Raw genomic sequence first — 26,218 nt, forward strand, 5'->3', positions numbered from 1 at the left:
CGCACGGCAAGCGGTACCAATGCACCAAGTCTGGAACGAACAGGACCCTGAACAGCTTCTACCCTCAAGCCATAAAACTGCTAAATAGTTAGTTAAATAGTTGCCCAGACCCTTTTTGCACAAACTTGTTTTTAAATAATCACATATACGCTGCTGCTACTGTTTATTGTCTATCCTGTTGCCTAGTCACTTTATTCCTAGTTATATGTACATAGATAACTCAATTACCTCTTACACATCGACTCGGTACTGGTACCCCGTGTATCTAGCCAAGTTACCATTGCTCATTGTGTATTTATTATTACTTTTATTATTACGTGTTTTACTTTTCTATTATTTTCTATTTTCTTTCTCTCTCAATTGTTGGGAAGTTTCACTGTTAGTCTACACCTGTTGGTTACGAAGCATGTGACTAATAACATTTTATTTTATTTGGTTTCCTTTGACCACACAGTCACACAGTCCCAGATCACTGGTACTCTGTTGTAACATGCAAGCATTCCTTTTGGTGCTCTGTGTTTCCTTGGCGCTCGATAGTTCATTTCCATTCGATGTTAATCAGTGGGCTCGTCACAAGGTAGATTTATTGTCATACACTACATGACCAAATGTATGTGGACACCTGCTCATCGAACATCTCATTCCAAAATCATAGACATTAATATGGAGTTGGTCCCCCCCTTTGCTGCTATAACAGCCTCCACTCTTCTGGGAAGGCTTTCCACTAGATGTGGGAACATTGCTGCGGGGACTTGCTTCCATTCAGTATTGCTTCCAAGACCATTTGTGAGGTCGGGCACTGATGTTGGGTGATTAGGCCTGGCTCGCAGTCGGCGTTCTAATTCATACCAAAGGTGTTCGATGGAGTTGAGGTTAGGGTTCTGTGCAGGCCAGTCAAGTTCTTCCACACCGATCTCTACAAACCACTTCTGTAGGGACCTCGCTTTGTGCACGGGGGCATTGTCATGCTGAAACAGGAAAGGGCCTACCCCAAACTGTTGCCTCAAAGTTAGAAGCACAGAATAGTCTAGAATGACATTGTATGCTGTAGCATTAAGATTTCTCTTCACTGGAACTACTGCACACTTATTTGCAATATAACGATACGTGGCTGGCCCGGTTGAGATCTAAACACCTGATAAAATCTCACCATTAGCACAAAGCAGGATATTATGCAACATCAGTGAGAGGTGCCTTTGACTATATTTGGAAGCAAAATCGTTCTCTATTCAATCACAGAACTGTTGAATTCTGCTGGCTCTGAGGTTGAGTCATAAGTGAGCCATAAAGAGGTGCTTCATTGTGAGGTCAAAAGGGAACAGATAGGGAGGGAAGGGCAGCATCCCATATGGCACCCTATACAGTATTACGTGTCACCAGAGCCCAAAAGGCCCTGATCAAAAGTAGTGCACTGAATAGGGAATGGTATGCAACTTGGGACCCAAGCAAATCATCCCCAACATCCCCAACTGTATCAATAATAATTCAATAATAATCAAATAATATTTTTGTATTTTGTAGATCTCTTTTGACAAAGACAAGAAAGACACAGTGTGCAACTTTGCATCCATAAAGCCTCATTGGCCACCCCTTCAATAGCTGTGGTGTTCTTGAGCAATTCAGATACATTTAGATAATACTTTTGCTAAAGACCATGTAATGGAAACCAATTCATAATGTATAATTGTACTATGTATGAATTTAGATGTAGAGTATAGTTGAAATAATCTGAAATTATTGTGCACAAGATTATTTCATAAATTGTCATCACAGAGAGAATCTGCTCAACCTGGAGTAGGGTGAAATTGCCCCTAGATGCTGATCTTGGGTCAGTTTAGCATTTTCCTTACCTAATGGTTAAGATTAGGATTGGGGGAGGGGAAGCTGATCCTAGATCTGTACCTAGGGGCAACTTCACCACAGGGCGCACAACCTCATCAAATACATTTTTCCATTTTATTCATTTAGCAGATGCTCTTATCCAGAGTGACTTACAGTTAGTGCGTTCATCTTCAGATAGCTAGGTGGGACAACCACATATCACAGTCATAGTAAGTACATTCATCTACAGATAGCTAGGTGGGACAACCTCATATCACAGGCACAGTAAGTACATTTTTCCTCAATAAAGCAGCTATCAGCAAATTACCATACTGAACATGGTATGGAAATGAACTATCAAGCGCCAATCTCCTTTACACAACTGGTGAGTTGTCTTGAAGGAAACACAGAGCACCAAAATGAATGCTGCATGTTACAACAGAGTACCAATGATCTGGAACTGTGTGACTGTGGTCAAAGGAAACCAAATCAATGTGACCGGCAAAGCTTGAGGTACTATGGGGATTATCAATCATCTTCACCATTTATAAAAATGTAACTAGGCAAGTCAGTTAAGAACAAATTCTTACTTCCAATGATGACCTAGGAACAGTGGGTTAACTGCCTTGTTCAGGGGCAGAACAACAGATTTGTACCTTGTCAGCTCAGGCTTTGATCTTGCAAACTTTTGGTTACTAGTCCAACACTCTAACCACTAGGCTACCTGCCACCCATAAACAGAGCACATCATTAACTTTAAAGAATGCTACAAATCCTGTTTTCCCCAAGGGGACTGGTTGCTTTGCTATGTACACAATCAGATTAGACTGCATTTCCTTATTTGCAGCAGTAGCACTTCCTTCAGAAAATGGAAGTTTGAACCAAGACAACTATGCCAGTGATAAGCAATATGGGCATATACATTGCTTGTAGTAGTCCATGTGTCTTTCAATGTTGTAGCGAATGTATCGTAAAATAGGTTAGAACAAAATGGCTAATGGAGCTACAGTAAAATACTTCTATTCGTTCTTTGTCACCGGATGAAATGCATGAGACTGAAATAAAAACAGACACCTAATGTATAAACCTACTAACTAAGTTCCACATTCAGAGGGCAGTACACTTGGGGTGGCAGGTAGGCTAGCGGTTAGAGTGTTGGGACAGTAACCAAGAGGTTGCTTGTTTGAATCCCTGAGCTGGTGAAGTGGAAAAATCACCTGTTTTTCCCTTGAGCAAGGTAGTTAATCAATATCATCAGGGAGCAGTTGTGGGGTTAAGGCAGCCCCTGCTCTTCTTTGACTCAGAGGGGTTGGGTTAAACGCAGAAGACACATTTCGGTTGAATAATTTTCAGTTGTGCAACTGACTAGGTATCCCCTTTCTCTACACTGGCCTTTAAACCTGACATGTTTTCCCAATGCCAGTAGGGGCGGATCAGTCTATGAATAGGCAGCTAAGGAAAGATCTCAGATAAGAATATACATAACTATTTTAATGTACAATCTAGGGTACCCTTGGTTTAGGTTTGTTATACATCTGCGCTGTTGAACACATTTAAAAATCCGGCGTTTAGATCTCACCAACCACATATCATTCTATGGCAACTCGATGTACTGTACAAATTACTTGTATGCTAGAAACAGGATGTATGCTTATAGGGATTTTAACCCCCCCTCCTTTACACACCTGGTGAGAAGTCTTGAAAGAAACGCTTAGAGCACCAAAAGGAATGCTTGCATGTTACAACAGAGTACCAGTGATCTGGGACTGTGTGGTCGAAGGAAAATATGTGAAAATATGTGAGGTCAATGTTAAGCCACAGGTTTGCAGAGAACATAATACAAATGTCAATGGAGTGTACCATTTTTTGGTATTTGTTTACAATGTATGGTTGTAGGTGAAACATCTAATGAGTGTAGCTTGCATAAGCACGTCTGCCCTGTGCTTGCTCACTTCAGAGAGCTCACCAATTTAGAGGTTGACTTGAGTGTGGTGCATGCAGCATCCAAGACTCCTGGCACAAATATTTTCAATTGAGACCAATGGAAGCTGATATTTTAAAAGGAGGCCTGTCCACCTGGGCTCTGGGGTTGAAGTTTCCCCTAGGTACAGATCTAGGATCAACTTCTCCTCCCCCAACACTAACCATTAGTGGAGGGAATTCAAAACTGACCCCAGATCAGGGTCTAGGGTCAAATTCACACACACCATGGCCCTTGGATTTAATAAGACCTTGGATTAACTTTTAACTGGCCTTTCAACAAAGCATGAACATGCATGAAAAATAATGCTTCCCAAAATGTATGTCCTCATATCATTTTAATGTTGTGATCTGATATTTTTTCTAGAGCTAGGCCTACACATTATTTTTCACTGATCTGATTCTGTTTAGCAGAAGCTGCTGGGAGAGATACAGTTGAGTTGGAACTTCAATTGAATTTACGTAACAATGGGGAAATGGCAAAATGGTCAGTTTGCAAGTTTTATTGAATCTAGGAAACAAAAATTACACGGCATAAATCAAGTGCGGCAGTTGATTTACAATATGTAACATTTCCCGCAATGTATTGTTTTTTGGCTAAATATTGCGTTAGGTACAGTATTCAGAAATAGCCTTATTAAAACACGACTGTCATCATCGCACGCAATACATAGAGAAAAATAAACATTGTTTTAATGTATATTCAGAAAAAGGCAGATAACACTTACCCAAGACAAGACAACTGCGTTGCACGGTGAGAACAACTTCTTGAGCGGTCCCGAGGAGATGGATTATGTCCAAACCCAAGCACGAGGCTCAGCCGATGAGTCGAAACTCACAGCATGAAAGATTTCGTTAGATGCTGACATTTCCTGGTGAGCCTCGCTACTCAATGAAAGATTGTTGATGATGTTCATGTCATAAAGAAACATGAATGCTGACTTCGTTGTTCTATTGGTTTTGTGACTGTTTAAATTAGTTTAAACTCATTTATTAAGTCTGGGTGGAGATTGCGTTAGTGTGTGTGTGTGTGTGTGTGTGTACATGGGAATGTAGAGTTTTTGTGGGGGAGAAATAACGGAATACATACATACATACATACGCCTTGCCTTTCTACTTTATCCGAAATGTAATATGCTGCTCTACCAGCTAACAATCCTAGGGAAAGAGAACGGGTTTATAATGTTACCCGTAATGTTTTCCTGATGTTTGAGTGTCCAGATTTCCGTTAGTTAGTGGAACATTCAGGAAGCATTCACACCCCTTTACTTTTTCCACATTTGTTGTGTTACAGCCTGAATTTAAAATGTATTCAATATATTTATTTATTTTTGTCACTGGCCTATATACCTCATAATGTCAAATTTGATATTTTTATTTTTATATTTTTTATATTGTAGTTACTCCACAATACTAACCTAATTGACAGAGTGAAAATAAGGAAGCCTGTACAGAATACAAATATTCCAAAACATGCATCTTGTTTGCAACAAGGCTGCAATACTGCAAAAAAAATTGCAAATCAATTAACTTTTTGTACTGAATACAAAGCGTTATGTTTGGGGCAAATCCAATGCAACACTTTACTGAGTACCACTCTACATATTTTAAGTATAGTGGTAGCTGCATCAGGTTATGGGTATGCTTGTAATCTTTAAGGACTGGGGAGTTCTTCAGGATAAAAAAGAAACGGAATGGAGCTAAGCGCAGGCAAAATCCTAGAGGAAAACCTGTTTCAGTCTGCTTTCCATCAGACACTGGGAGATGAATTCACCTTTCAGCAGGACAATATCCTAAAACACAAGGCCAAATCTTAACTGGAGTTGCTTACCAAGAAGACAGTGAATGTTCCTGAGTGGCCGAGTTACTGTTTCGACTTAAATCTGCTTGAAAATCTATGGTAAGACCTGAAAATGGTTGTGTAGCAATTATCAACAACCAATTTGACAGCTTGAAGAATTTGGAAAAAGATTATGGGCAAACGTTGCACAATCCAGATGTGGAAAGCTCTTAGAGACTTACCCAGAAAGACTCACAGCTGTAATTGCTGCCAAAGGTGATTCTACAAAGTATTGACTCAGGGGTGTGAAAAATTATGTAAATGAGATATTTATGTATTTGATTTTCAATACATTTGCTAAAATGTCTAAAACATGTTTTCACTTAGTCATTATGGGATGTTGTGTGTACATATACACAGAACATGGTTACCATGTTCTCAGAATATAAGACATTAATGTTCTAGACACGTTACAGGGGACGTTGCAATAACAATGTGTCCAGCTTTAGGAGAATATTCCATCAACTTCCCACCAAATATGCACACAACATGGTTGCCACTTGCTCAGAATTAATGTTCTAGACACATTTAATTGGAATGTTGCAAGAACATTTCTGTGTATATCAAAGAAACGTTCTCCAAAAAAGAACGACACATCACACCCTGTTATTGTTGCCAAGCCCATCAAGGTGAGCCACTGATCCATTCACAGCTCATTTTGTCAGTTGGCAAGGTTAGGGATACTCACACACAGTGCATGTTCATTTATACAGTAATTATTATTCAACATATCTTCACCTAGGATATGAACTCACAACCTCTTAGTTCACAGCATTCAGATATTCCTGCTACTCCACCATGTCTTTGTCAGTTATCTGTTCATTTGACTATTCTCTCATCATCGATTTTATTGGCTTATTTCAAAAATTGAAGGGTTTTCTGCATAGTTGTCTAATCTTGGTGGGGTATATTAACCTGTTTTAATGATACTTCTGAATCACTATGATTAATGAAAGTCTTTCTTCAGTGTACTTTTAACAGAGCTGAGATTTACTTCAAAGTGCATTCCCCGTATTGCTTCCACCTATCAAGTTGTTTCAGATCTACACCAGTGTCTAAGGAGGAGGGGGTAGGTGTCACGACTTCCGCCGAATTCGGTCCCTTTCCTTGTTCGGGCGGCGTTCGGTGGTCGACGTCACCGGTCTTCTAGCCATCGCGGATCCACCTTTCATTTTCCATTTGTTTTGTTTTGTCTTCCCACACATCTGGGGCCTGTTGCACAAAAGTAGAATTAAGACATCCGGGATAAATGACTCAGCTGAGCTCAATGAAGCCAAAACATGTGCGTCCAGGCTTAATTGGTTGCACAAAGACCAAGCCAGGATGAGCAGACACGGATTCATTAAGCCAGGTGAAACCAATCCTGGATAGGTGCGCGCTCACGGCTCACTCAAATAGACCCCGCCACAGATCACAGATTAACTGATTTACCATGGCAACTAGAGCCGCGTACTTTTCCCCGTCGGAAGCACAAATCCTCATGGAGGCATACGAGGAGGTAAAAGATATAATTAAGAAGAAAGGCAACACCGCCACAGTGATAAAGCAAAGAGAAAAAGCGTGGCAAAGTATTGCAGACCGCCTGAATGCGTAAGTAGTGCACAATTACACACTCACCGCTCCGCTGAAACATCACAATTACAATTCAAATATTTAATTCACATCTCCAAAAATGCAGTTGTACTGTAATTATGAAACGGTTAAATTTTTAATTGAAATGCACTGCAGATATGAGTGAAATTGTGTAAAGTAACTCCATCACACTGTATAAAGCTATGATAAATTTTTTGATATTTTTACTGAAAACAAGACAAAAATACCAAGTAATTTTTTGCAGTGTGACTCCATTAAATGTGTGTGTGTGTGTGTGTGTGTGTGTGTGTAGATTAAACATGAACGGGCCAAAACGGACATGGCAGCAGGTCAAAATCAAATACAAGAACATTCTGCAGAATGGTATGGTCCCTGACTAATATTTAACAAAGCACAAGCATATATTGTACCCAGAAGGTGCCTGCTCACACATTGTCTGTACTGTTTTAGCAGTGAAAAATAATACCCACAGACAAGGCACGGGTGGTGGGTCACCAAAGGCTGACCTTACCCCAGCAGAGGACATGGCCTTGGAGCTAAATAAAGGCAGGCCCGTCTTAGAGGGGATCCCTGGGGGGAAAGAGACGAGCATAGGTTCCTCCCAAGATGCCACCCGCTTCATTCAAGGTATGTCCTTCCATCTCTACATGGGATACAACCACATTCATATTGAATCAATTTGGACTGTCTGACTTTGGTTTACCTATTGCCTTGCAGTGTCTGGCAGCACTGTGTTCCTGTTAGAGCCACCAGCACAAGCACCAGACGATGCTGATCCAGTGAGTACTCCATCAAAGGCATACTGTAGGCCTGGCATGTCTTGTCTACTAGCTTCAATATGAATCCGATTAAATGTGATAGGGTGAAGGCCCCAGTGCAGCAGCAACAGCACATGATGGAGACGATGATGAGGAGGAGACATCTCTCTGGATTCCAGAAGGCATGAGGTATCATGTTAAGACTGTGAAAGTACTATTTACTCTACAATGGTGAGGAGTCCTCATCAAAATCAAAAAATCTAATTTCTTTTACAGGACCCAGATGCTATACAGTGGGAAAACCAGCCTGGCAACATAGTGCGTATTAATAAAAGGACACCACATCCTGCCAAATTCCAGCTGCGCTAATTGTATTGTGTTCACAGAGCTCACAAGCTATCAGAAAGTTGTATGGCAACCACCTCCGGCGCCAAATAGAACTGGCAGACATAGACATTCAGTACAAGAAGAAAAAGATGGAAAATCTTGTACTGGAGTCCGAAATAAAAAAGAGGACAATTAGGAAACTGGACCTTGAAATAAAAAAACTTGAGAGGGAGGTGAGATATGCCTTCAATGTACACTGTATGCTAACTGTAACACAAATGTATTAATCATTATTTTTCTTTCCTCCCCCAGCTCCAAGAAGATGACACAGCTCAAAATAAAAATTAGGTATATTCTCGTAAAGTCAAGTGAGCCATGACATATGAGCTCTTATTGTGAGCACACAGGACGGTGGCATCTTTCTAAGGTTTTTTTTATTTTCCCAGCAATCAGTACAACCAAGTCATCGTTATAAGGCATCGCCCTCTTTTGCCCACCCCCCCAGCACCAGGTGTGGCCACTAGCCTATATGAAGGCCCAAAATTGTGTGTTCCTTTCTGCTCTGACAATGGCATGCCCATTCGTGCGAGATGTGGTGGATGAAGAAGCACTTGTGCTGAGGAGAGCCTTCAGGCGAGAAAGGGTCTTCAGGGACCGGTTGGACCCACTGGCCTTCCCTGATGACCATCTATATGAAAGATACAGGTTTTCTGCAGATGGCATCAGGTATCTATGCAGACTACTGGGTCCCAGGATTAAGCACCGCACTGCACGGAGCCATGCACTGAGTGTGGAGCAAATGGTTTGTGTGGCCTTGCGCTTTTTTGCTAGTGGAGCCTTCCTGTACTCAGTGGGTGATGCAGAACAGCTGAACAAGGCCACAATTTGCCGCACAATAAGGAGTGTGTGTCTGGCTATCAAAGCATTAGCAGATGTCTTCATCTCCTTCCCTGACCACAGAAGACTCTGTGACATCAAAGAGGAGTTCTATAGGATTGCAGGTAAGAGGATCTACAAATTACAGGACAACTGTTAACACATAGTAGGATACTCATTACTTTGTGTGACAGGTTTCCCCAATGTCATTGGTGCAGTGGACTGCACACACATAAGGATAAAAGCCCCCTCAGGTGCCCATGAGGCTGATTTTGTGAATAGGAAATCCTTTCACAGCATTAATGTTCAGGTGAACATAACTTTTTGATATTGTCCATTGACGAACACTCTGCATTGCCAGTGATGTGCATTGATTGGTGTAATATTCCTCATCTTATGATTTCAGATGGTCTGCAATGCTGACTGTGTGATCAGCAATGTTGTGGCAAAATGGCCTGGCTCAGTCCATGACTCCAGAATCTTTCGGGCCTCTGAAATCTATCAGTGCCTATCACAAGGTAAGCCACACAACCCCTATTTATAACCATCATGGCTGTGTCAAGAATATCACTGTGTTTATGAGGTAGTAATGATGAGATTTTGTGTTGACAGGTGAATTCTCTGGTGTGTTGCTGGGAGACAGGGGGTATGGCTGCCAGCCTTTTCTCCTGACACCTTTCACAGACCCCCAGGAAGCACAGCAGGCCTACAACCATGCCCATGCCAGGACCAGGGCCAGAGTTGAAATGACCTTTGGCCTCCTGAAGGCACGCTTTCACTGCCTTCACAAATTAAGGGTCAGCCCTGTTAGGGCATGTGATATTACTGTGGCTTGTGCTGTCCTCCACAATGTGGCCTGCCTGAGGAAGGAGAGGGCCCCCAGAGTGCCACCAGCCATGGACTGGGACAATCCGGCAATCTTCCCTGATGACGACAGTGGTCGGCTGCTGAGGGACCAATATGTGTTGAATTATTTTAGTTAGTATGTGTGCTTTCAATTTTGGTTAAATATGTCCTGCGGTGGCAGAGGAATTTGGGTTTTTTTGGGTTCGTTTTTTGACGAATTTGGCCTCTTATGATGTTTGTGCGGTATACTGTGTGTAATACAAGGCTGCAGGGAGGCTACTGCATCCATTCATTTGTCTGTTCAGTTGATGTGTATGGATTTGTCCTGCATTTATTTTAGTGTGCAGACATGCAGGGTGTGTTATATACAGACCTTTGAATGTGTATGTATCATTTTGTATAATATGCTTGGATTCTGTGCTTTCCATCTTGTAGAGTCACTGTGACTTCAGTTTCGAAAGGAGCTGATGGTTTACCTGCTTTGTTTTGTCCTTATTCAATAAAGGAACATAATGTTACACATTGTGTTTTTATATTCATATGGAATGTGTATTTGTTTATATGACAGAGTACTAGGGCCACACTGAAGAAAAAGGATAAAGTCATAAATTTATGAGGCTGGTTCTTTCTGCAGAAAAGCTACATATTGTTTTTACAGTTTTGATACTTATGACAATGTGATACTTAATATTCTGGCACATCAGCATGTCTTTGTTTATGAAACCATACTGAAGTACAATTTCACGAAATGCCCCACATCTGTCATTTTAACAACTGTCCTCCTTTAAAACAACTGGTTACAATATTATGACTTGTGTTTTTTTCCCCTCTGTGGCCTTAATATTCTATCATTTTATATATAGCCTTATAGTCTATGGGAAACTGTAAATTATCTAATGATAGCAACATCATCTAAAAATCTTTTTTTATCCAAAATCATTGAAATTAATGATCACAAACGTTTAAATAATAACAGTGGGTCTAGTTATATGTGATAACAATGTATAGTGAGCAGTGAAATAACTATTGGTTTCCATTTGTGGTGACTGCTGACTGACATTAGGGATGAGATTAAATAGATCCTGGAATTTAGCCTGGTCTGGAGCAGGCTAGCTCCACAGAATAAATCTCCATGGTAATTTATACCATAACATATCCTCCTGCCCCCTATCCATCTTTAGTGCAACCGGATTACGGATCAATTGAGCCAGGATCACCAAGATATCCTGGCTTAATCCCTTATCCTAGTTTTGTGCAACAGGCCCCTGGTTTCAAATCCATCATGACATGTTGTGTATTTAATCCTCTGTCCCCCCCCATGTCCTTGTCCGGAATTGTTTATTGTAGTGCTTGTGCACGTTATGCTGGTGTGTAACGGGTTTTGTTTACCCATTGATTTATTGTTCTGTTTACGGTGGTTTTTGTTTATTAAACTGCGCCGTTGTAAATCAGTTTTTGCTCTCCTGCGCCTGACTTCTCTGCCACCAGTACACACCCCCTACAGTAGGGTTTCTTCTGGACATGGCCTAACTATACTGGTCCAATAAGCACATTCCCTAGAGCAGGAATCATAAATTAGATTCAGCCACGAGCCAATCTTTTCTTGAGCGGATGGTCGGGGGGCCGGAACATAATTCCAAATAATTTGTAAATTAACCGCAAGAAGCCAAAACAGACATATTACTAAAACATAATAATTTCAATCTTTGCTTACATTTGTATACAATCACGTGTCTCTCAATTATGCGTGGGAATACTGGGAACAGATTTACAAAGTTAAAATAACTTGGAGCTGATTTCCTGGTGTTTTTACAGTATTTCATGTTCAACAATAAAAAAGCAAAAGAAAACTTGGGGGGCAAAATAAAACCACTTTGCATTTCTGTCTGTAACATTCCTAATTTGCTGCTGAAACATGTCCCAGAAATGTGTATATTTACAGTACCATGTCTGTACTTTCTCACATTTTCCATTTAAACAATGATGATGCCAGGTATACCAAAACAATACACAACACAGAGTTCCATCTCCAAGTTTTAATGTGGAAAAACAGACAAATTGCAACAGAATCACTTAGGACAAATCACAGAAATCACAATATGTTAAATCTCCAATCTGCAGTTGCTACATAATTTTTTTTACTTTTAAATTAATAATATACATGGTATGTGGTGTGGATTTCAAGAAGACAATCGAGAGATGCTCACCTATATTGAATTAATAAATACTGATAACCTATCAGAGTTAGTGGAAATGTGGTCATAATTTGTGCTAAAGGGGTAATCCTACAGATTCCCATCTTTCAATGAGAAATTAATTTTAATTAGATCAAATAAAGGTGTTATAACTGTTGCCAAATAATGACATTAACATACATTGCTATGAATGTGACAGTAGAGTGACTCCCTAGCAGGTCTTGAATCCAGGCCACCAGCCCCAACTACAAGCACCCTAACCGCTGTCCCAATGACGGATATTTCCAGGGTATGTGCTTATTGGGCCAGTATAGTTAAGCCCTGTCCAGAAGAAACCCTAAGCCCTTCTCCCTAGACACTTGTGTAGGTCTGAAACAACTTGAAAGGTGGAAGCAATGGGTGTGAATGCACTTTAGAAGTAAATCTCTGCTCTGTTAAAAGTAAAGGACAGAAAATATTTTATTGATCATAATGATTCAGGAGAATCATTAAAACAGGTTAATATTCCCTACAAACATTATACAGAAAGCCCTTAAATTGTTGAAATAAGTCAATCAAATCAATGATGAGAGAATAATCAGATGAACTGATACCTGACACAGACATGGTGGCAAAGCAGGTAGATCAGAGTACTGTGAACAGAGAGGCTGTAAATTAAAATCCCAGGTGACAATGTTGAATAATAATTACTGATTAATTGAACATGCACAATGTAATCATGTACTGTACCAGTGAAAAGTCAGGACACACCTACTCATCAAAGGGTTTTTCTTTATTTTTACTATTTTCTACATTGTAGAATACTAGTGAAGAGATCAGTACTATGAAATAACACATATGGGATCATGCAGTAACCAACAACGTGACTTGTTACTTTTATTTCTTATTATTACTTGTATTTTTTTTAAACTGCATTGTTGGTTAGGGGCTCGTAAGTACGCATTTCACTGTAAAGTCTACACCTGTTGTATTCGGCGCATGTGACTAATAACATGTTATTTGATTTGAACAAGGTTTTCCAGGAAACACAGCTTGGCGCCTGCTACAGTACATGGCCAGGTATTGTACTTCAACCGGTATATTCTTACTCGTGTGATGGGAAACCTAGAGTTGATAGGGGCATAAATTAAGAAATCAGGACCTGTTGGCATAACAGGTCAAATGTAGGCTAAGGTTTTGGGGTGGAGGGTTAATGGCTGTAAAGGAGGGTCGACCCTGGTTCAAGTCCATCCCTCACTAGTTGAATAGGAAAAGATGCGACCTTATCAGCATATTTGTAGAGAAAGATGGCCTTAAGGCTAGCTAAATCTAATTCTGTTAACATTTGGCTGAGGGGAGGAGGTGCGACGCAGACGCTATATCGGCCCGCTAATACAGAACTACTGAAGGCCCAGTGTATAGCTTTAGTGAAAAAATGTTTGTTCAATATTTTTTTCTTCTGATTTTTCAGCACCCCTACTTTCCGAGGCTATGCTTATGTCCGTTTACCAAGATAGCTGCAGGGTTGGGTACATTACTTTCTAAATGTAATCTGTTACAGTTATTAGTTACCTGTCCAAAAATTATATCAGTAACATAACTTTTGGATTACCCGAACTCAGTAACATAATCTGATTACATTCAGTTACTTTTAGATTACTTTCCCCTTAAGAGCCATTAGAAGAAGACAAGAAATGTAAGTTACCAATTGAATTACATCTATTGAAGGATAAATCCATGTTAAAGTTTACATAGCTGGCAATATGTTACATTTTACTTTATGGGTTGGTTATGTAGGCTTCTTCTATCTAACCCAAGGTTTTCTACTACGTACAATAATATGATTAAATTATATCTTTACATTAATACATAGAATTTATACGTCCAAAAATGGATGTAGCAACTACAGATTTCCCCTTTAAGTCTATCAAAAGTTTGCGAGTTTCAGCATGTGTCCATCATGCATTTTTCTTTTATCAGCATGAATTAGATTGAGCAATAAAAGCCCCACTTTTATTCCGTAGGCTGGGATCCGCACTATGCAGCTGTTGCAAGAGCGCATTTTTCACTGGTTTCAAAAACAATGATTGATAGGCAGCTTAAACTTCTTGAATTCAACTATTATTGGGTTCAAATACTCACTTAGATTTGTGAACAGCCCTCCACAACAACCACAATCCGTAAGGCGCAAATGCTAAATGAGAGAGTAGCAGTGTGATTCACAATGCGCTATGTAGATATCAATAATAAGTGATATCCGTATCACCGTAGACTACATCACTGTCATCCTTACCACCAAGCGTTAATTCATGTTGGATACTTTTTGGATGCCGACAGCAGTCGCACCATTGGAAGACCTAGCTTTGACTGTAACCTACTAAAGCTTACTCCTGCTCTTTTCCCCCGATCCATCAAACACATTTGGTGTGTCATCATAGTGGTCTCTGACTTGTGGTCAGACTCGTTCAGGTGGAACAAATTTAAATTTGCGCCTTTTTTCAAAGTTGATTTGAATGTCATTGTGAAAACAGAGAAGTGTCAAATATTTTTTTTTGCTAACATAATTTCTGAATTAAAAATTAATACTAGAAGTAATCATCTAATTTTTCAAAAGTATCTGTAATGCGATTACATTTCTTTGCTGGTAACGTAACGGATTACAGTTACCGTTTTTTTGCAACCCCTTACATGTAACGGATTACATGTACTCCGTTACTCCCCAACCCTGGCTAGCTGCGATCTGAATTGAAAATCCCTACATGTAAAGCCATATTTGTTATGATCCATAAGCTACAGTTGAAGTCGGAAGTTTACATACACCTTAGCCAAATACATTTAAACTCAGTTTTTCCACAATTCCTGACATTTTATCCAAGTAAAAATTCCCTGTTTTAGGTCAGTTAGGATCACCACATTATTTTAAGAATGTGAAATGTTAGAATAATAGTAGAGATAATGATTTCTTTCAGCTTTTATTTCTTTCATCATGTTCCCAGTGGGTAAGAAGTTTACATTCACTCAATTAGTATTTGGTAGCATTGCCTTTAAATTGTTTAGCTTCCACAATAAGTTGGGTGAATTTTGGCACATTCCTCCTGACAGAGCTGGTGTAACTGCGTCAGGTTTGTTAGCCTCCTTGCTCGCACACGCTTTTTCAGTTCTGCCCACAAATTTTCTACAGGATTGAGGTCAGGGCTTTGTGATGGCCACTCCAATACCTTGACTTTGTTGTCCTTAAGCCATTTTGCCACAACTTTGCAAGTATGCTTGGGGTCATTGTCCATTTGGAAGACCCATTTGCGACCAAGCTTTAACTTCCTGACTGATGTCTTGAGATATTGCTTCAAAATATCCACATAATTTTCCCTTCCTCATGATGCTTTCTATTTTGTGAAGTGCACCAGTCCCTCCTGCAGCAAAACACCCCCACAACATGATGCTGCCAACCCCGTGCTTCATGGTTGGGATGGTGTTCTTCGGCTTACAAGCCTCCCTCTTTTCCCTCCAAACATAACGATGGTCATTATGGCCAAACAGTTCTATTTTTGTTTCATCAGACCAGAGGACATTTCTCCAAAAAGTACGATCTTTGTCCCCATGTGCAGTTGCAAACCGTAGCCTGGCTTTTTTATGGCAGTTTTGGAGCAGTGGCTTCTTCCTTGCTGAGTGGCCTTTCAGGTTATGACGATTTAGGACTCGTTTTACTGTGGATATAGATACTTTTGTACCTGTTTCCTCCAGCATCTTCACAAGGTCCTTTGCTGTTGTTCTGGGATTGATTTGCACTTTTCGTGCCAAAGTACGTTCATCTCTAGGAGACAAAACGCTTCTCCTTCCTGAGCAGTTTGACGGCTGCGTGGTCCCATAGTGTTTATACTGCGTACTATTGTTTGTACAGATGAACGTGGTACTTTCAGGCATTTGGAAATTGCTCCCAAGGATGAACCAGACTGGCGGTCTGCAATTTTTTTTCTGAGGTCTTGGCTGATTTCTTTTGATTTTCCTATGATGTCAAGCAAAGAGGCACTGAGTTTGAAGGTAGGCCTTGAAATACATCCACAGGTACACCTCCAATTGACTCAAATTATGTCAATTAGCCTATCAGAAGCTTCTAAAGCCATGACATCATTTTCTGGAATTTTCCAAGCTGTATAAAGGCACAATCAACTTAGTGTATGTAAACTTCTGACCCACTGGAATTGTGATACAGTGAATTATAAGTGAAATAATCTGTCTGTAAACAATTGTTGGAAAAATGACTTGTGTCATGCACAAAGTAGATGTCCTAACCGACTTGCCAAAACTATAGATTGTTAACAAGAAATTTGTGGAGTGGTTGAAAAACGAGTTTTAATGATTCCAACCTAAGTGTATGTCAACTTCTGACTTCAACTGTATTTAGAAAATAATGCTTCAGAAATGCACAAGGTATGTTAACTCTAGCTAGCTAGATACAGAGCCTTTGTCTTAGAAATAGACAGATAAATGAAGGCTCTGGCTACATAGAGCTAGAGGTTTGGAGCACCAGAAAAATGACATTGACTCCAACCACACATTCCCAGACTATGACTTTGTGTGGTATTTAGACTCAAAGTGAAGAGAAAGGAAATACAAGAGTTCTAGGTCAGTCAACTCAAGGCAAAAAAAGTAAAGTTGTGCAAATGTGAATTCACATGGTCTGTACTCATTTTCCATTCCCTGAATCTAGCTATAAAATATAAAATGATTTGTAGTGTTTGTGCTTACACAGAGGGAGCAGTTGAAAGAGAAACAGGTGGGGTACATCAAGGTATTATGGAAGCAAGCTAAGGAACAGGAAAGGAAGCAGGAGCAGAGAGAGGTGGTAAACAGAGAGCAGATGGAGAAACCTCTGAAGCAGAACTTGGAGCTGGTCTGCAGACAGGAGAAAGAACTGGCAGGTAGCCTCTACTAGGCTCTCCAGTAGGATATTATAACAATCATCAAGCGTCCTGTCAATAACTGTTTTTGACCATTCACCATTACTCCCAACTTAGAATATTACATTTCCCAATAATGTGTAATGAATGTGCAATATTAACGTAACATGAATGTTACAAAAATGAATATGTAAATTGTTTGTCCCTGTGTGTGTGAAAGATCTGCACGCGGAAGTCCAGAGCAGTGGTTCCAAACCTTCTTCGGTCACTGTACAATTCAGGTTTATCTGCTACTAATCATGATTTGTTCTAAAGAAAAGCATAATAAGACCCATCATTACGTACCATAATAGCATGGTACCAATTACTATTATTATTTCATTTTTTAAGGTAAGTACCAAACAGTACCACTTGTGTGACCCCATTGTTACACAGTATACCAGACAAATAGGAGATTCATCAAGACTGTTGAATAACGTGACCACACATTACCAGAAAAACACATCCTCTTCCTCCAGGGGTCTTTCCAGAAAGATCGAAAGGAAGATACCTAGTCAGTTGTACAACTGAAATGTGTCTTCCGCATTTAACCCAAGCCCTCTGAATCAGAGAGGTGCAGGAGCTGCCTTAATCGTCATTGACGTCATCGGCGCCCGGGGAACAGTGGGTTAACTACCTTGCTCAGGGGCAGAACGACAGATTTTTAGCTTGACAGCTCAGGGATTCGATCCAGCAACCTTTCGGTTACTGGCCCTACGCTCCTACCCTAGGATTAATGAGCAAGACAGCTAACTGTCCAAAATAACTTTATGTTTTTGGTAAATATAGATTTAAAATAAGGTATTATTAACTGAACATCAACAACAAATATACTTTTTTGTTTGTTTATGAACCAGAAAATCATCAGTTACATGTGGCTGTTTATCATGTCAGACTGAAACTGGATAGCCTGGTCCCAGATCAGTTTGTTTTGTATAGCCAACTCCTATGGTCAATGTCATGCCATTTTTAGGCAAGACAGCCCATACAGATCTGGGACCATGCAATCAATTCTATGCAATGCTATACTATTCATCCACTCACCTGTGGTAAAACAGCGCTCTCCTTGCTTTCCACCTGTGGTCTCACTCATCTCTCTGCTGTCCTGTCCACAGAAACATCTTCCTGACTCAAACAGAAGGACTGGTACCCTCTGACTCCACAGAACAGGAGACCATCATGAAGAAGAACGCTCTGCGTGGTCCACCATCAGAGGATGACAATGTTTTTTTATTTTATTATTATTTGACAAGTCCTTGTACAAATGGCAGCTGCCATTAACTGTTTAGCCAGCGAACCAATGCTGGGATGGCACTGCAATGATAACTCTCGGCTAGATTTAGGATGTCTTTCCAATTGAAATGATACAATATATTTTTTGTTGTTGCTAAAAGTGATGACATTTGTCCAGTGATGCCAGTAGTGTTGCGCCTTGACTAGAAGAAGGGAAGAGCACAAGAGGGACAGAGTAGTGACTCCTTGTCACTTTTGGAGTTTGTCTGTGCAACAGTTGCTGCCACTGTATTGACAAGCATATAGCATAAATATAAATATGTTAGCCTTTCTGAAATACACTTACAAGTTTCTTAATCATCTGATATTGCAACTTCATCTGTGGAGTAGTGCACAGATGATACAAATTGAAATTATCACAATCGTCTGAAAAAACAATGATCAATGCACAATTTCACATTTGAAATGGGAAGCATAGCTGATGGGCAAACAGAAATACACCTGATCATTTTTGATCCACGATTAAACGTAAAAAAAAAAAAAAAAAAAACTATTTTTGGGGGGAGGGGGGGGGGGGGGGGCGACGACGATGATTGTCCTATGATTGTTTTACTAACCAATCTGACCATAAGTGGGCACCAGTGTGGGAACGGGAAGCCACTGAGTCACACCACCCTTCCCAAGACTATTTGACAACACTAATTTCCCTCGGAGACGGCATGACCTCTCAGCTAAACTCAAGATAAAAACTTATACCAACAATGGCTACCACCAGTACGTTCCTCTCTTGGAAAATTGTGCTTTCATTTACTAAGCTTCTAATTATTTTCAACCCCTAACCCTAAACATTTTTTCTCCATGTAGGGGTACTGTACGTGCTTTTATTTTTCAGTCAGTAATTCATGTAATTTTAACCCCCTCCCTCCTCCCCATTTCTAATGATTTTCATGGTTCCCACCAGACAGGGTAAGCAACAGCCCTGTATCTCCCCTCCACCCAGCAACGGAAGCATAGCGGGCTCAGAAGCAGGCCAAAGAACTGGAGAGGGATGAAAGGAGTGGCAGCTGCAGCGAGGCAGCCCATAGGCCAACAGAGGACCTCAGTGTGCTACTGTACGGCAGCCAGACCCACCTGCAGACAAGACCCCATTAGGTCCTCCTCAGGCCATTCTTGTATTCAACACATCAACTGGAGTCAAAATATAATTGGTGTCTAGACGTCTATGGGCATATCTCAATAATCATATGGTTTCCTCTACTTGATTTTCCTCCATTTTCTTAGTAGCCAAAGTCCAATAGAAATATAAAGCTGTGCTGGCAGCCTCCAGTGTCATCTGTCTATGGATATATAGGTCAGCCTCAGCTGAGGGGAAGCACAAGCTAAAGTTTGTAGCTAAATATTACTTTTTTGTTTGGGTTGGGTGTTCCTTATGTGTGCTGCTAAATTGGGTTGGGGGACCGAGTGACGCAGCGGTCTAAGGCACTGCATCGCGGTGCTCGAGGCATCACTACAGACCTGGGTTTGATCCCGGGCTGTATCACAACCGGCCGTGATCGGGAGTCCCATAGGGCGGCGCACAATGGGCCCAGCTTCGTGAGGGTTTGGTCAGGGTAGGCCGTCATTGTAAATAAGAATTTGTTCTTAACTGACTTGCCTAGTTAGATAAAAGTTAAAAATCACTCCTGATTCACTTGTGATTACATTTCATTTGGGAATTTCATTTTACCACAGTATTGAAGAGAACATGATTTCAGTACAGTGCTAAAACAAAGTCATGAATGTGACATAGAACTTGGCTATCCTTTGACAAATATGCCATTCATTTTAGACTCAGAAGGTATTGAATCAGACATTCAGCTCTATATTGAATCCTCCCCCCATAAAAAGTCCCAGGGACAGAGGCTATGGAGAGTGAAGGGTGGAGAGAGAGCCTTAGGGATTGCCTCTGTGCCACTTCCATTTGGCAGTGGACACAATCGAGAAAGAGTAGCGATCTGAGAGTAACAATGTCTTTCCTTGTTGCAATGGGAAATCTCAGGCCAGACAGGATGCATCTCTTATATGGGACTACTTCTCCCCTTCCCCACTTGGTACTGTCCAGCAGGGATACATGCACCTGGGACCTCTGGAGCAGAAGCTGAGTGTGGTGGGCCCTTCCCCATCCGAGACCCCGGCTCCAAAGGCTCCTCCTCAGCCCCAGGGATGCTCCAGGCTCCTGAGAACTAGTCCCCAACTGGCCACATCATTTTATTTATTTATCAACCTTTATCTAACTAGGCAAGTCAGTTAAGAACAAATTCTTATTTACAATGACGGCCTAGGAACAGTGGGTTAACTGCCTTGTTCAGGGGCAGAACGACAGATTTTATCTTGTCAGCTCAGGGATTCGATCTAGCAACCTTTCAGTTACTGGCCCAATGCTCTAACCACTAGGCTACCTGCCAGCTACCTATCATCCACAAGAGGTTCAAGTAGCCAGGCCAAAGCATGGATACACACACACACTTTTGTAAATCTAGCATTGGCCTCATGTTGGCATCAGAGACATGTATTCCCATTAAACATGCAATGAAACTACAAAGCAAGGGTCCGGGAATGTTTTCTTAAACAAATCATGCCACATGATGCTTCACATGGTTAAATCAGCCCTGGTTATAACCTGTGGGGAATTAGAGCAATTTATTAGTCTCCCTCTTCACCAAATATAAAACCCATCTACCTCATTTGGCCACTCAATACTTCTGTATGTAATACAGTTGATTACAATTCATTATTATCCATCATCCATTCACATCCACCCACACAAACTCAAGATACTGGGGCAAAACACTATGTGGGAAAAAAACTGAATAAAAGAAAAACACTGGAAACGGCACTTTATTGGATAATCAACCAAAAGTCTGCATACATTTATTTATATATTTAATATAAACAAAAATATAATCTGCAGGGACAATGCAGTAAATATTTGATGAATAGAATAACCTTCAGGTTCTGACCATCCTGCACATATCCTTTCCATCATGGGATAGGCTCTCTTCTATATACACACACACAAAGCACCGATCAACAGTGTTCCATTTCTCCCTGCTTAACTGGACCCTTCTGCCCACTTACCAGACATGGGATCAAATACTAATTTCACACTTTATCTGTGCTTGATTGAGCTCGTCTGGCTTAATGGACCAATTGAATCGTCCCAAAACTGCTAACACAGCCCATCTGGCACTCCAGACAGGCTAAAGCAAACAAAGTATTTAAAAGATGTCCAATAGTGGCAGACCTGGGTTCAACTACTTACACAGAGCTGACCCTCCAGTGACACAATCACAGCTTTTCCCCCTGCCTCCTGTGAAAATCACCTCCCTCTTTCCTCCAATCCCAGTGCTGGTCTATGTAAAGATGGCCCGAGCCTGAAGGACACTCTGCACATTCAGGTTGGAAAGGCAGCCATGTAAAATAAACGACATGCCAAGCGTAAAGCATAAATGCGGATCCATCTCAATGCAATGCCGCCGAATCACAAATGTAGTGCTTTGCTAGTGCGTGAAAATGTTCCCTTGCAACAACAAAAAAGACCCTAGCTCACAGAATTGACTGTATTGAATGAATACCCTTGTTTGATGTCCATATCACCCCTTACACATGGAGGGTTGTGACTTTGAGCCACAAAGAACTGTGCTTGACATTATGCCGGTTCAGTGATTAGAGCTAAACTGTCTGTTGACAGTCAGTTACATTTTTTCATCTTTATATTAACTATTTTTTACTCTGTCACACTCAAACTCCAATTATACAATCAATCATAACCATGTATAAACCTGAAAATCTCCCACAAGGAAGAGTTCAATGACATTATTATTATTGTTATTTCCCCCCCCCCATTTCCTCCGAGGGTAATCATAAATAAATACTAACAATACACAAGGAATGTCTACTGCAAATGTAATAAAACTTTTTTTAAGGAGAAAATATTGAAATCATGGTATAAAACAGAGGTTAGCATTACTAATCAGTGATGGTTAAATTAGATAATGCACAATTGATGATCAGATCAAGCAATTCTTCCACTCATCCCACGTCCTCACCCCAAGAACATCAAGCTGTGTGTGATAACCCACTATTTTTATACATAACAGCAAAGTCAAATTATCTCCCTTTCCTTTCCACAACCATGTTAATCTTTTACAGAAGACAAATGGGATGAGTGATCCCTGTAGAGAGGTTAGAACAGCAGCACACACTTTTTCTCGTAAGACAAATTACAAAATGGGATCCTTGTCCTACGTATACTTGACACGTCTTGGACATGGCTTCCTCCCCTTGATTCCTTCAAGTCCTTTCTTATTTGGGCTGATATTCTCGACGATGAGTAAAAACAGATTTTTACTTGGAAGTGAAAGTTTAGCTGCTTCTTGGTTTGTCTTCAGAGGACAAAAGCCTCCCTTTCAGGTTACATGAACTGCATCTGCAAAGAGAAAGAAAGGCCATGCTGAATACAGTCACTAAGACGGGTTATCATTCAAAGCATTTGTTTTAGAAAATGATTATGCCAAACAACGTTCATACTCCTTGATTTCCTTGATAACAACTCTTTCACAAACATAGGCCAGAATACAAGAAAAAAATCATTTGATTGTGTTTTTCTTTACACAGGTGTTCTCAGATGTGTTTGATTTGCACAGCAGTGTCCATAATGGAGGGCATTGACACTGATTCGGTCCCCCGACATACAAGGACTGACGATTCTTTAATCCAAAATGCCCTCCATCCAGGACATACTGCTGGCCAAATCCAACACACCTGAAATTGCAGTGCAGAACAATCTATTGAATTCCGGCCTCATTTAGATTTAATTTGATGCAAATGTGATGTATGCAAACAAAAAATGTAAATTGCAGCATGATAAACAAACATATAGGGCTGAAGTCAGTCCACTCTGGAGAAAATAATCAACATATTTAGCAGTCTACATTTGACTTAACTGTGGGTTTTTTTTAAATAAAAAAATTAACGATATTACTCAAATACGTGGTGGCATTTAACAGTCAACTTCCACAACATAATTTATGCAAATGTCGATTTGATATTTGATGCAAACCAAATGGGGCTGTGTTTTAAAAGAAATGTCTCAAAGGTTTATCAAGTGATAGATATGGTTTAATAACAGTACTACTTTTATTACGCTGTCAAAATGTCACATGGACCAATGTCTCGGTCAGACTTCCGTGCAGACATGCAAGGTATCTTACAGGTGGTTGAGTGACTATAAAGGGAATGACTGAGCCAGTGTTAGTCGTTGAAGCACAAATAAATCAACAAACTCACTGTGTACACGGCAAGCGGAGCAAAAGTTTGCAGATATGAGCATGCAGCACACACGCCAAGACACACACAGGACATGTACCTAAAGATGTTCTACAAGAAATCCTTGAGAGAGAGCTGGGCAAAAGGGTCCTTTCCTGTCGCTCTGAGAGGACTCTGACTGGAGGGACTAGAAGCTGCCGAGGACTAGTTCAGAGAGAATGACAGGGTCAGGGGAATGGAGGAACAGCTAAAGAGGGAAAAAGAAACGGGAGGAGGGGAAAACCTAGCTACAGATATGAAGGGAGTAGAATGGAGAGAACAAGGTCAGGTCCAGAGTGTAGCTGCCTAACACGTTCAGTGTGGAGGTAAAACCTTACAACTCTTGACATGAGGACAGCAGATCAGAGTATCGTGTCAGAAAATAAACCCTGCTTCCCCAAAATATATTCTCCTAAGGTTGCTACCATTCTGATTTAGAGCCTACTGAAGAGATGAAACCAGGATGAGGGTGTACATATCCATAGAGACTTACAGTAGTGAGTGCATGCATACATTTTCACAACATCACTGAAATGGCATGAGGGTGAATGTGGAAGCGCATTCTGAATAGAAGTCCCAAAACACAGAATTCCAATTGCCCTCCGGAATATAATTCTTTATGCCACATTACATCATTTAACAGTGATATATGGAATACCTATGTGTGTATTCCAATACCACTTTGATGGAGAATGGCTTGTGGTACTGGACGATGCTTCCTGCAGACAGATTTTTCCATACAGACAACAGGCAGACCACCTCAGTGGGAGTTCATTTGGCCACAGAATCAGACTTAGATAGCAGAGATCAAATCCAATTTTGGAATTAAATTTAAATAAACTTGCCGAATTAAAATGGAATTGACCCCATTCTGATAGATACTAGTTCAAGGACGTGGACAATTTAGCCAGGCACCTCTCCTCAGAAAGCAAGAAGAGTTGGGATCTGCTCCAGGGTGAAATTTCCCCTATGTACAGATCTATGTTCAGTTTCCCCTCACCCATTCCTAACCATAGCCATTAGTGGGGGACATTCTAAACTGACCCAAGATCAGCGTCTAGGGGGCAACTTCACCCTACTCCTTGGCATCCGTTCAGATGAAAGCTACTGGGGAAGGGAGTAGAATGGAGAGCACCTGTACCTGTGCTCCTGGGGCCGGGCCAAAGGGGTTGGCCGGCCTCACAACCGGTTGGCTGTACATCATGGTGGGTTGGTTTATCATGGCCATGGAACCCATCTGGGGAGGCTGAAGAAAGACAAACAAGCAAACAAAATTTAAATTGTGAAAATCAAAACGACATACTGCTGAAGAAATTGCAATCATTCCGACATAACTGCTTGTGTTATTTCAGTGAGACATGACGGGTTATGTAGTTGTACGATGTCTCAGTCTCAAGCGCAGTGGAATTTGAACAGAACAAAATCATTGTTTAAGTTCCTCGGCTGATTTGACTCGTGACTAATTAACTGTAGTTCAAACATACAGTAGCTCCTTAATGAGACAAGCACTGGGGAGTAAAAGTTAACCACTACAGCTGAATCAGCCCATCTTGTGATGCATTGAGAGTATGAGTAGCGCTTGGCATTGTCAATCGTTACAAGACATCTGTCACTTTTCCATTTGATTCGTCATGAACCCTTTGGCTCGTCTGTGGATGTAGAAATTAACGAGACCATAGTTTACACTATACTGTGCAATACACTGCCACAAATTGGTCTGAGTGTTACATGCTTCAAAAGCCAAACTGATTAAAAACATAAAAGGTATTCCCCAAAGAAATAGAATGAATAAAATGGCCTAGGAACCTCTATCCCTGGCAATTTGACTGGTAAAATCATGGGTACACTCACAATGGCTGCCTGGTATTGAAATGCAATTATTTCCATGGTAATGTAGGAATGTTCATTCAAATGATGTTAACTGATGTGGCTCATGCAATGGAATATTTTTTGTAATGTCAGTTGAGTTGAATCAACAAATCACAGCACATATTGATGGGTACACTTCCTGTTTTACTTCCTGATTTGCACCCATGGCTGCCAGTCCAGCCGTTATTCTATAATTGCCTTGAATGGGGACGCCCGTTCTATTTATTCTATGGTATACATGCGGTAAAGAGGTCAATCAAACCCGACCAAAACAATGGAATTGCAATGGAAACGGTGGGGGAAAGATCCCGAATCTCCTCATTGCCCCCCAAGCAAAATTTGCCTAGTTAGGTTATTATTTATATGTGTATTTTACACTATGTTGAGGTAAAAATCTAAGTATAATGCTTGTATGGATGTCAACCCCAATATATGTTCATGTGATCTTAACCAATCAACTGCATTACAGTTAAAAATGACTGACTACCACCACCGATTTCTAAGTGCTAGCTATGCCACCAGCTTATACGAATGGGAGTTAGCATTTAGCAGTCACTTCTTCTAAACCCGAAAAAGGGACAACTTATAAATGTTTTGCAACGTAAACAGCCAAATGTA

General features: G+C 40.7%; 3 protein-coding genes across 28 annotated transcripts in view; 1 reads left to right on the forward strand and 2 right to left on the reverse strand.

The window, feature by feature from the left end:
- The window catches only part of sytl2a (synaptotagmin-like 2a), a 42,497-nt gene extending 37,465 nt beyond the window's left edge, over positions 1–5,032 (reverse strand). For 2 of the 10 annotated variants that reach the window (XM_071339376.1, XM_071339377.1), the window contains exon 1: positions 4,530–5,012. The gene's annotated coding sequence lies outside the window, so the exon portion shown is untranslated. Of the gene's footprint in view, positions 1–4,529 lie in introns of all 10 variants that reach the window. The other 8 variants (XM_071339379.1, XM_071339378.1, XM_071339375.1 and 5 more) reach the window with 8 other exon arrangements.
- A 938-nt stretch (positions 5,033–5,970) lies between these two features.
- Positions 5,971–11,492, forward strand: LOC139537726 (putative nuclease HARBI1). 5 transcript variants are annotated; one of them, XM_071339391.1, is made up of 9 exons: positions 5,971–7,861; positions 7,952–8,013; positions 8,096–8,181; positions 8,269–8,552; positions 8,632–8,667; positions 8,766–9,320; positions 9,390–9,505; positions 9,602–9,713; positions 9,808–11,492. In XM_071339391.1, exons 6-9 carry the CDS (start codon positions 8,849–8,851, stop codon positions 10,176–10,178), a joined length of 1,071 nt encoding a protein of 356 aa, XP_071195492.1. In that variant the 5' UTR covers positions 5,971–7,861; positions 7,952–8,013; positions 8,096–8,181; positions 8,269–8,552; positions 8,632–8,667; positions 8,766–8,848; the 3' UTR covers positions 10,179–11,492. The 5 variants fall into 5 exon arrangements, with proteins under 5 accessions (XP_071195492.1, XP_071195493.1, XP_071195491.1 ...); XM_071339392.1 differs by having other exon boundaries at positions 8,269–8,667; XM_071339390.1 differs by having other exon boundaries at positions 8,632–9,320.
- A 9,754-nt stretch (positions 11,493–21,246) lies between these two features.
- Positions 21,247–26,218, reverse strand: part of LOC139537727 (phosphatidylinositol-binding clathrin assembly protein-like) — a 54,437-nt gene continuing 49,465 nt past the window's right edge. For 12 of the 13 annotated variants that reach the window (XM_071339405.1, XM_071339397.1, XM_071339408.1 and 9 more), the window contains 3 exons: positions 24,873–24,977; positions 23,793–23,896; positions 21,247–22,853 (listed from right to left, as the gene is read on the reverse strand). In XM_071339405.1, the coding sequence (XP_071195506.1) occupies positions 23,804–23,896; positions 24,873–24,977 (198 nt within the window). In that variant the 3' untranslated portion in view covers positions 21,247–22,853; positions 23,793–23,803. The remainder of the gene's footprint in view (positions 22,854–23,792; positions 23,897–24,872; positions 24,978–26,218) is intronic. The other variant, XM_071339399.1, reaches the window with a different exon arrangement.

This window comes from Salvelinus alpinus, chromosome 13, assembly GCF_045679555.1.
Source record: "Salvelinus alpinus chromosome 13, SLU_Salpinus.1, whole genome shotgun sequence".
In the NCBI taxonomy this organism is placed as follows: Eukaryota; Metazoa; Chordata; class Actinopteri; order Salmoniformes; family Salmonidae; genus Salvelinus; species Salvelinus alpinus.